General features: G+C 47.0%; 1 protein-coding gene across 1 annotated transcript; it reads left to right on the plus strand.

Annotated features, from left to right (window-relative positions):
- Positions 1 to 3,426: 3,426 nt before the first annotated feature.
- On the plus strand, positions 3,427 to 11,597 carry shha (sonic hedgehog signaling molecule a). The gene is made up of 3 exons (XM_034571946.1): positions 3,427 to 4,183; positions 8,241 to 8,502; positions 10,544 to 11,597. The coding sequence occupies exons 1-3, from the start codon at positions 3,884 to 3,886 to the stop codon at positions 11,224 to 11,226; spliced, it is 1,245 nt and encodes a 414-aa protein (XP_034427837.1). The 5' UTR covers positions 3,427 to 3,883; the 3' UTR covers positions 11,227 to 11,597.

The raw sequence follows: 11,597 nt of genomic DNA on the forward strand, positions 1-11,597 counted from the left end.
TTCAGAACAGGATAAAGGTTTGAAGGCAGACCCCACCTGTGAGGGGAAAACCACAGCGAACTGTGGTGCAAGGCAGCTTTCTGCTGGGCTGAAAGAAAGGACACCCTATTCACAGCAAAGGGGAAAACAACACAAAAAGCCTGACACTACTTATATGTTTGTGCGTGATTATTCTGTAGTCCTAATCCGTCTAACAATGTTACAAAACATTCAGACAGGAGGAGGCTTTAAAGCAGTAATTGGGGGGACTTAGACTGCTAAAACTCCACTCAACCACATCTAGTTGCATCTCGCTCGTGCTTGATCGAGACCGTGGCATAAAAAAACAAAATCAAACATGGGTGTGGATTTAGTCTGATTCGAAGCATATCTCTTAATTCCCTTCCGAATGTCAGGCTGAAGACGGAGCTTTGAATGTGTAACAGAGGAGACGCAGGAGAAGTGAGTGGACGTGACTTCCGAGGTTTGGGGGTAAATGGTCTCGAAGGGACGCAGGAGCCAAAAAAACGGTGACTCATTGGCCGTTTTTCACGCCTCACACTGGATTAGCCATCACATGCAACAGGCTTCTTAATGTGAGTTGTGTAACGGCCTCAATCCCTCCAGAATTGTTTCATAAAACCAGCCTCAGTTTTGCTGTGTCACCTTCGAATGCAAAGTGGAAAAATCAAACGGTGACAGTGTCACACGGCGGTAAATGTCTTTGCTTTGCGGAAGCTGTTTATTTTGGTGTAATTCTTTGTGTTCGAGAAGCTTTTTACAACAAACAGATCTAAATAACTAAATACTTGTTGTCAGGTGAAAATTTCCAGTTTGCTTGTTCTAACCTCAATCACAGGATTATGTGCTCCTTTGTGGTTGAGCTGTTGGGTTTATGAAATCCTTTCAAACCCCATTTGGCAAACGGAAAAACAGCTACTCTCAAGCAAAAGGGGAAGTTATAAAATGTCCGTACAGGTGTGAATACATCCGTCTTGACCATTTGTTGTGATGTTGTTTATATCTCAGCATGAAATCACTGCACACATTAATAATCCTGTGTTTGAATCTCGCCGTACACAAAGTATTTCGATGTTTGTTTTGAGGTGTTTGAGTAGTTTTCTTTTAAGAAAGTATCAGATGAGTTCACGATCCAAAGTTCACAGACTAAATAGATACTTTCAGATTTATTGTCTAAACTGTCGGCTGTGATTTCCATTGCCTTGAGTTGCAGACTCCACCCATCTGGCACTGGAGGAGGCCAAAACCAAACAGCCAAGTGCAATGTTTGCAAATACTATTTGCCCCAGGTCTGGCTGATACATGGTTGGTTTCCTCTGTGGGAGAAACTCAAGCTCAAATCCAGTCTGTCACATCAGCACACCTTGCTCTTTAGGCTGCATTATTCATCGCAATCTCTGCATTATTCATTTCACTTAGCATCACATTTTGTCACTTGGTACATTTACAAAGAAGCCCTTACAGTCTCCATTATCATTATCATTATTATTATTATCATCATTATTGCTGGTGCTGCATGCTCAGACTGTTTGGAATGTGAGGACACTGTGTGACCTCTAAGGACGGTCGCTGCCTCCCCTCGCTCTCTCTGTGGTTTTGAGGCGTTCGTGTGGCATGCCAGGTTTTATCTCAGAGCTGTGACACCTGAACCAAGACTCTGACCTGGGGCCAAGCTGCACCTCCGGTGTCCCTCAGGGCTCCGCAACTGCTGTCAGCCCAGTGTTTGAACAGCACCTCTCTGCAGAGACAGCTGCTGCTGAGGTCTAAACCAAGACACCTTGAGAATCTTCATGACATTTAGCAAAAACAGAAGGGATTCAGCGATATGCAGACTGAAAGCCCTCATCACTGGTAGTCGAGGATGTTGGTTGGGGGTCACACAGCAGCGTGCCAAGTGCACAAGCCACCTTTTGGCCAAGACTTGATGTGCATGGTCTCAGTGAGCGGCAGGTCGTCTCACCTGCCCTGGCACACACTGAACACCACCAGACTGGAGGTCAGCCAGAGAGAGGTTATAATGAGACTGAAGCCACACCAAAGGCTGGCATATCTGTCCTCACTTCCGAGCACCTGTGCCACACTGTCAGTGCGATGAGAGCTAAAGCTGCATCAAAACACTCGCTCTTCCTGTAATTACTCTTTGTTAGCACACAAATAATTTCCCTTCCTGCATCATTTCAGATATCCCTTTTGTTCTGAACTAATATGCGGATACAACAACAATGTTTCATGTGTCATGGTACCATGCAGTTTTAATCAACATCACAAAAATGTTTCTTAATTGGCTCTGATCACAGGAATATAACTGTGTGTGTGTGTGTGTGTGTGTGTGTGTGTGTGTGTGTGTGTGTGTGTGTGTGTGTGTGTGTGTGTGTGTGTGTGTGTGTGTGTGTGTGTGTGTGTGTGTGTGTGTTTGGGGTAAAAACAACTCAGGGAAGTTGGTGATTGAAATAGGATGTATTTTTACATCCAAGCTAAATCATGATACGTGAGGAGAATTCATTACTGAAGTGCTGAGTGTTGTAGGAAGCTCCTCTCCTTCAAAGAGAGAGCAGGAGTTACGCACAAACACGTCTGCCACAACTAGGGCCAGTGTCCGGTGGACTTTGCAGGGAAAAGGGAGCATGAGACCCTCTCGGTGACTCTGGACCCAAAACAGATGAACACAGAACAGTTAACACGTTAAAAAGGCAGATTTCAATAAGAATTGGCCCTAAAGTCTCATCTGTTATTGTCTAGACGTCCCGTTCCCTCCCTCATTCTACAAGAGCCAAGTTTACAATGCGAGTCAGAAATGTGCTGCAACTAATAACTTTTGTACAGAGGGAGATTAAAAAATGAATTGGAAGGAAGAATCATTAAAGGAACAAATGGATGCTTTGATGCGTAAAAATGGAGGATGCGCCAAAGTGCGCGCACTGCAGAGACACTCGAGCAGATTGATTTTTTAAGTTTTCTTAAGTTTGACAGAGTTTAGGTATAATGTGGAAATAACGACTTGAGTTCCGTTATATTTGTTCAGCTTTGTTTAGTCTTAGATTTAATGAAACGTCTCCAGAGTGTTCGTGCGTATTCATGTTGGACGAGGCTGTTAATAAGGAAAAGGTTGAAATCAATTTAGAAATTAAATCCACTACAATCCAACAATAAGCGCAGTAAGTCAAACAGTCATTGTGTTAATTATTTATTTGATAGATACGGGGTCTCAGCGAAAATCATCCGGCGCATGCGTGCGCAGTAGCGCGTCCACGGACAGTTCTATTCTCCTGGGAAATGCGTTATGTGCGGAAAGTTCCTCCAGACGCACTTCAATTACCGCACACACACAGAAACCACTTCGCCGGCTCAGATTGGAGCTCCGCGCTGTGCCACCGCTCCTGTCTATCTCCCCTTCCCTGTGAAATGTGCAAAATGGGAGGGTGAAGGGGGGGAAAAGCGGTATATAATTGATGTTTTCCCATGGAGCTGCCCCTCCTCCCCGCAACGCAGGCTCACCCTCAGGTGGAAGAAATCTTTTAAGATTTTTTTGTGGGATAACATCAGGAGGGTTTGTCTAGGCGAGCCAATCAAGTCCCTCCCCTGCTATAGATCGGCTCCTATAATACAAAGCAGTAAAAGCGGTCGCCTCACACAAGCGGCTGCAGCTCGACTAGATCCCGTGGTTTTTAATTCCCTCACTACTTTTTTTTTTTAACCCTCCTTCGATGTGCCCCGTTATTAGCGTTTGTCTGAGGCGCTCATTTCCGCACCTGCCACGGTAGAGACCAGGCGAAGGCGAAGTAGAGGAGGAGACAAGGACATTGCGAGAGCCGGGAGAGGCAGACGGTAGAGACGGGCAGCGGCGACTCGATTGAGATCTTTTAAAGGACACACACAAAAAAAAATGCTGCTCTGGACCAGAATCGTATTGGCCGGTGTCATCTGCTTGTCCTTGGTGTCCTCGGGGATGGGATGCGGACCGGGCAGGGGCTACGGCAGGAGAAGGCACCCGAAGAAGCTGACACCTCTTGCGTACAAGCAGTTCATCCCCAACGTGGCGGAGAAGACCCTCGGGGCAAGCGGCAGATACGAGGGCAAGATCACGAGAAACTCCGAGCGATTTAAAGAGCTGACTCCCAATTATAACACAGACATCATATTCAAGGATGAGGAGAACACCGGCGCCGACAGGCTCATGACTCAGGTAAGGAGACAGAATGAGCGTTTTCTCCTCCACTGGCCGTCTCCTGACGCACCATCACTGCGCAGTGCCACAACCTCCCTGTCAGACCGATTGCGCACCTTAAGTGAAGTGTGTTTTACCCGCTGCTGAACTCTTCACACTGAGCTTTTTTAACTTCACGGTAAAAAAGAAAGAAGCAAGATGCGCTTTAAGCTCCAGCATTGGGAGTTTTCAGCGGCTGCATGCGGGCTCGAGGCGAATGTAGAGATCCAGCTGGAGAAGTAATGTGCAGGCGGACAGTCAGGACACTCGGCCTTCATGGTTGTGACAGTGTATTTAAAATATTAATGCGCCCCTCTCCTCATATCTATATTTGTATCCCTGTGAAACAGTATTTGTTGCCTTATAGGCGCACATCACATGCTGCCTTATATTTCATGAAGACATCCAGTGTTTGTTGCATATTTCAGCTTTGACATTACAGCTTGTTTCAGGCGCCTTTTTCTTTATTCCAGCTCTGGGGATGCGCACCGCTTCCACCAGCCGGGCTCGTTCAGGCATGGCGTGGCACATACAGACATTTTCTCGCACAGGCTGCTGTAATTTAGCTTTTTCGCAGGGTGTGCACCGGCGCGTGAAAACAGTGGCGTTTCTTTTGAGAGTGTCCAGGACTTCAGAAATGGCTGGAAGTCGGTTGGTTAATTAAAAGACGCACAGAGGTGATGGTGCCTTTTTTTAATTTATTTTTTTTGTTAACAAACGCACTCGCATGGAGGATGACATCTTTTTTGAATCACTCCATCCTCACGCAGGCAGGTAGTTACCAAAGCTCGCAGCTCGGTCGGTGCAGGGAGGATGAGGCTCGCAGTACATGGCAGAGCTGGAGCCTTGGTTTCTCTCCAGGCTGCAGGATGCCGCGTCTCTCCAGCATGACTTTTAGCACTCAGATGCTGGTGAATTATTAAAGGCGCTTGGGTGATATTGGCTCAGTAATAATAAAATGCCGGTGGTGGTGGTGGTGGTGGTGGTTGTGATGACGCCAGGCGCGCGCCGGAGTCCCTGAACCCGTGCCTCGCACCATGCATGAGCACGAGCTCCGATGAAATATTCACTGTGCGTGCGGTCTCGGCGTCCCTCTCAGCCCCCCCACCCGCTACATCTTCTCATGGACCTATAGGTTCTCATACGCACAGATGAGGAAATCACAGGTGCGTGGGGATGTGATGCGTAAAGTGGGGTGCAGGGACCCCGCAGAGGTTTCCCCATGGAGGGTTCAGGGTCTCCGGGAAAAGGAGGAACGGCTTAATGTCACTTGTACGTCTGAGAATACAGAGAAACGTGTCTTCATTAAGTCTTTTAATCCGAGCAAAATGCCCCACCTGCTGTAGAGCAGCACAGTTGAGTTTCCAAGTCAAATCGTACAAAGAGCCACACGGGAGATGGTTGCTTTAGTATCTTATACGTTATCAGCAGCTTTCTATTGTACAGATTTATATTTTTAAAAATCTCACTATAGCTGTGGCTCCTGCTTCGTCATCCGTTTCCCATTCAGCATCCGAGCGTTTATAGAAAACACAGCAACCGACTCTAAGTGTGAAATGTACATGAAAGGGCTTTTACGCACCCCTGGCTGGGCCTGAGACGCAATTTGAACTTACGACCTCTGGTCAGCGGGAGGCCAGAGTAAGTTGAAACAGGTGAGATTGTCCTTATCGTTCGTGCCACTGCAAAACCCCCAAAATTAAAGCAAAAGGGGAGCGTGGCTGTAGCTGTTTTGTAGACTATACTCTGACAAAGGCATAAGCGTTATCACATGGGGATTTACGCTGTGCCAACAGTCTTAGCGCTGTTCCACGGCTTTGCGCATGAATCCAGTGGGATTTTACGCACGGGCTTTTACGCACGAATACAGCGAACTTCCCTCGTTATCTTACGTTGTGGAAAATGTATGTTGTATTCATACATGGGACGAGGCACGTGTCTGCTGTAGCTCCCCGAGGTGTGTGCAGTAAATGAAATAATCAATCAATTCCCTGTACATGAAGGAGAGGCTGAACAAGCAGCTCTTTCTACTAAGACACGGCTCAGTCTCGTGGAAAGCTGCCAATAGAGGCGTTTTACAGACGGTGTTTCATTGAGTGACGGGGCCTAAAGTGAGCCGGATCATCAGTTTGGAGGCTGAGCTGTAAAAGTGCTCGTCTTATCCACGCATCCCAGCAGCACTTGCGAGTTATTTGTCTCGAAAGAAGAGGAAATGTCCTCTTTAGTAGCAGTGGGGTTGCTTAATCTCCTAAATTCCATTTATTTCCAGGGAAGTTTCCCCTATTTTCCAGAGAAAGCAGAATAAGGTGCTGAGTGAAATGTGATGATAAATGACTCAAGAATGAAGTAAATACTTGATTTGACCTGTGAAATCACGCCTTCCACGGTGACACACGTTAATCTGAACTTTAAAGAAGAGTTCCAGCCCCAGATTAAATGGCTTTTAAGAAGCTGATTGTTTTGGCAGTGCAGCAGGAGCCTGCAGTCCCTGCCCACGGTGTCGGGGGAAGAGATGAGCTGACGGCTTGTTTGCACTGACAGGTAGCTGATAAGTGTTTCCTCTAACCAAATCATTTGTGAAAAGATTAAGAGGGGAGGCTGTTGAACAACTTTACCCCGAGCACAAAGCGCCGGTCCGGGGCGCCCTGCTGGGCTTCACGGTGGCTGAGCAGAATTTGGCTTGATTTGCGGCACACGACCTAATGAATTAATAAATAGGTTAAGCTTTACGGCTCTTGACTCCGACAAACCCACTCAGAATGTGGGAGTTTTTTTTAAAATTTATATGGATCTGTGTCTTATCCAACACATTCTACAAGTGTGACATCCTTATAAAACAACCACTGGCAAACGAGGAAACTCGGTTATTTCCTCTTTTGTTGTTATACGAGTCACTGTGTGAACATTCCTGCTTTAGGACGCACGGTCTTGTCCATAAGGGAAAAGGACACTGGGTCACACATAGTCGCTCCTCTGTGCTTCTCCCATATAGCATCCCTGGATATTTCACAAGTCTGTCAGTCAGCAGGCGAAACGCAGCGTCTTAAGGAGGCATGTCACGTTCCCCAAGACTTTGCAGGAGAGGAAGAATGAAAGTTTCCCTCCGCGGGTGGAGTGAAAAGGCTCTTTGTGATGTTTTATTTGACATATCGGTCGAGTGTTGAGAATAGTTGTCTTGGAGAAGGCCAAGCATCTTCATTGAGGGAGCGCGGAGAGGTTGGGGTGCCACGATTTATTTATAGGGACGAACTCCAGATATTTTAAGGCTCCGGCTGCTCCTGAAGATCATCTTCATATCATCTGCATATCAATTATTTATTTAAAGGAAACAGACAAGTTGCGACCAACAAAAAGGAGCCGCTCTTTTCGTGGCCTAATATAAACTCATGAATGCGTAATGGACGCATGTTGCGTTCAATCCAACGCGTATTTGTGATAGAAAGGGGACGCATGCTCACACCTCCCCAAGACCAAAGACCCATATGTTATAGGCCAGTGAAGCGAATGCGGTGCCTTATCAATATTTCATCAGCAGCTTTCTTATCCGACATGTGCCCTCTGACGCTGCTGCTCCTCACACTGAGAAATGCAAGCTCACATCCAGGATCAGGGGCTGCAGTTCACTGCCAGTGTTTCAGAGGAGGAAGCAGGGGGTGTGAGGTTGGGGTTGGGGACGCACGGGGTGAGGCCTCAGTGATTCCAAATATGATTTTAATAGTCGTTGTTATAAAACAGACATCAGAGGTCCTGCTAATATTCCATGGATGTGCCTGGAAGGTATATTCATTGCTAAACTTGTGTGGCGCATGCTTTGTAACCTGATAATGAATTTCTCTGCTTAAAAGATGATGTGGTTTCAGACACTTAAGAGTCTTAGCAACAGAAATGTGTCATTAAAAAGAGGCTTTGGTGGCAGGTGCTCTCCTTAACTCAGATTTCCTCGCACTTTACGCGCCAGGTCAGCTCGTGTGTGCGCGCTATGACCCAGTCTAATGGCACAACAGGTGACTAATTGATCCATCTCTCCCTCCCGCAGAGATGTAAAGACAAGCTGAACTCGCTGGCCATCTCGGTGATGAACCAGTGGCCCGGGGTGAAGCTGCGGGTCACCGAGGGCTGGGACGAGGACGGCCACCACTTCGAGGAGTCTCTCCACTACGAGGGCCGGGCCGTGGACATCACCACCTCGGACAGGGACAAGAGCAAGTACGGCACTCTGTCCAGGCTGGCGGTGGAAGCCGGATTTGACTGGGTCTATTATGAGTCCAAAGCCCACATCCACTGCTCTGTGAAAGCAGGTGAGAGACGGGAGGGGAAACACCACCTTTGTTGCACCTTTACAAAACCTGCCATGCGCACAGTGGCGCTGGCTGCAGGGAAACGACCAGGTCTATCACCTGATGTGCTCAGTGTCCATCAGGTTGCTGGTAACTGTCTGATAAAGAGCAGGTGCAGCTCAGGGAATCTGCAGCTGCTGCATCCTCGACAGAAGTTTCATACAAAACAAAAATCAGACTTTCAGCAACTGCTTGTGCGTAAAAAGTAGATTAGATTGGATGTAATGAAGTGAAAAGGGTAAAAAAACAGGAAAAAGAAGGTGATGTCTCATTGAAACTCAGAGTGAATCACCTGCCACGTGCACAGACTTCAAAAAACTCAAAATCAGCTCGTTCCTTTATATTTCAGGACTAGAATTTACCTAATGATCAGAAATAAAGTGCAAAATTAGAATTAATCAATAATAGCAAGATTAATAACAAAACATAGGTGATTGGAGCAGATAAGCCAATTAAGTCTCACTAGCTTTTTTTTTTTTGGAACACTATAGGAAATATTAAATGCATATTTCCAGGAGTGACGTATACGGGCACATCCCAGCCTGTGGCGTTGTGAGCGTTTCGCATTGCAGCTCGTTTCTTGATCTTACATCGCCCCACACTGTCTCCTGGTGGGAACCACGGCCACAGTCTCACACGGCTGCTCGCTGTGACCTAGAAAAGCAAATGGTTCTGTCCTGTGGACTCGTGCACATGCAGCTGCAACTAAATAAGATGTAGTGTTTTGGTTGCACTAAATTATATCTTATTTATTTGGTCATAAAGATAAAATGTTAACCTCTTATCTCACGCATCTAATATTTCTTTTATTTCTAAGAGTTTTATTTGTGGATTGGGTTGAAATGATCTTCCTCTCAGGCCTCCACTGAGCAACAGGACACCTCCAGGGGCTCAGAGAATATCCCTCCGCACTGATTGGTGAATCCTGGCACTTTCTCTCAGCTCGGACTTCATTGATAAATCCCTCATTTATCATTCAGAACACTCGTTTTGAGATCACAGTGCGGGCCAGGCCGACGTGTCATTGGGGGTCATGCGACTTTACCAAAGGGATTTGGCCCGAACAATGTCGAATCGCTCGGGGTAAATCTGGTTTTCAGTTGTCACCTTATTTCATGCTCGGGAATCTTTAAAGAAGATTAAAAGCCCCCAGATTGTGAGCAGGAAACCCGGCTTTTCTGTGCAGGACAGTGTGATCCCGGGGACTGGTATGTGGAGAGCTTCCACCAAGGCCAAAATTATTGTCATCAGGACCGACAACAAAGCGGGGAGAGGTGGTGGAGAGAGGGGCACATTGATGTTGCACAACAGAAAGCATTTAAGAGTCCGGGCCCTCATTTAAATTCAAATCTACAACTCGAGAGGCTTGGAAAAGTGGCTCCACTGGGTAAATAGTAGTTGTGAGTCGCCTATTTGTGTGAATTGTCACATGGAGGTTTCTGCACCTGAGTAAATATGGGGAGAGGAGCTGGGAAAGGCGTAAGTGTTCTTTACCGAGAGGAGCTCGATCCACAGGCTGATTTAGAATATCAATGGCTGCTCTTTATTGGGTTTTTTAATTAAGAATAGATGAGCCAAGGCTTTGAGTTTTATCGCCTCAGACAACGTGGGCCAAGCCAATACGCATTTGGCACCGAGGAGCAGACAGGCACCATTATGCAAAATGCATATGTGCCCCCGAGATGTGAGGAGGCAGGAGGAGAAAAACAAATACCAGCAAAAAAAAAAAGAAAGGGTCTTGAATGAGCTTTTGAATGAGCCAGTGGTCCTGAAGTGTGGTGAATCAAAACACGAGGGATTTATTAAGTTTATAAGTCTGTAAAGTGATTAAAAACTTTAAAGGGAACTGTGTGTTTGTGTTTTGAGATGTTTTCAAATGGTTTTGTTGTGCCACGATGCGTAAAATGTAGTGATACGACTTTATGATCGTTTTCTGAGGTGGTAAAAGTTTATATTTGGCCAAGATTTTATTTCTTAACACTATTAATCTTCTATTTGACAGAGAACTCAGTGGCAGCAAAGTCAGGGGGCTGCTTCCCAGGCTCCTCCACCGTCACCCTGCAGGACGGAACCAAGAAGCCGGTTAAAGCCCTGCAGACCGGCGACAGGGTGCTGGCGGCGGACGCGCACGGACAACCGGTCTACACCGACTTCATCATGTTCATAGACCAAGACTCGACGACCAGGAGGCTCTTCTACGTCATCGAAACCGACTCGGGCCAGAAAATCGCCCTCACCGCCGCGCACCTCCTCTTCGTCGCCCACAGCAACTCCACGGAGCGCGCGCAAAGGCGGATGTCGGCGGTGTTCGCCAGCCAAGTGCGACCCGGACAGACGGTGTTCGTGCTCGACGCAGAGCGACTCCAGCCGGTGACCGTAACACGGATTTACACGCAGGAGCACGAGGGCTCGTTTGCGCCGGTGACCGCGCAGGGCACCGTGGTGGTGGACCAGGTGCTCGCGTCCTGTTACGCAGTGATCCAAGACCACGAGCTGGCGCACTGGGCCCTGGCACCGGTCCGGCTCGCCCACTGGGTGTCCTCGTTGCTTTTCAGCTCCCAGCCTCAGGCCAGTGCGCAGAAGGACGGGGTGCACTGGTACTCCAAGATCCTTTATCAATTAGGAACATGGCTCTTGGACAGCCACTCGATCCACCCACTTGGGATGTCAGTGTACCCGAGTTGAACCTCCACCACAGGAGCCGAGTGGGACTCAGATGTAGGACACACGAACTATTCAGTAGATTAAAAAGTTAAAAAAAATAATTATTATTATTATAAAAAAACAACAACAACAACAAACGAACAAACAAGACAAACAAGACAAAAAGGCCCCAGCGGAGTTGGGATATTTATTTCAGTGACTTCTCCAAGACGTGTCCCCTTTCAAAGAATGAATGGAGCCTTAAAAAGTTTCTCTTTGAATAATTTATTCTCATGTGAACTCGCTGCTGTCTCACAAATGGATTCTGAAACGGTGTGAGCGGCGCATTGTGCATAATCTATTTTTGTATATCTCAAATGCAAAACAGAAAAAAAAGAAAAAACAAAAGACAG

Source organism: Hippoglossus hippoglossus, chromosome 20, assembly GCF_009819705.1.
Source record: "Hippoglossus hippoglossus isolate fHipHip1 chromosome 20, fHipHip1.pri, whole genome shotgun sequence".
Taxonomy (NCBI): Eukaryota; Metazoa; Chordata; class Actinopteri; order Pleuronectiformes; family Pleuronectidae; genus Hippoglossus; species Hippoglossus hippoglossus.

Excerpts from the sequence above, each read along its gene's own strand:
- shha (XM_034571946.1), top strand. The coding sequence starts at position 3,884 with ATGCTGCTCTGGACCAGAATCGTATTGGCCGGTGTCATCTGCTTGTCC. Across the intron at positions 4,184-8,240 it reads CCGACAGGCTCATGACTCAG|AGATGTAAAGACAAGCTGAA; the intron begins GTAAGGAGACAG and ends TCCCTCCCGCAG. Across the intron at positions 8,503-10,543 it reads CCACTGCTCTGTGAAAGCAG|AGAACTCAGTGGCAGCAAAG; the intron begins GTGAGAGACGGG and ends TCTATTTGACAG.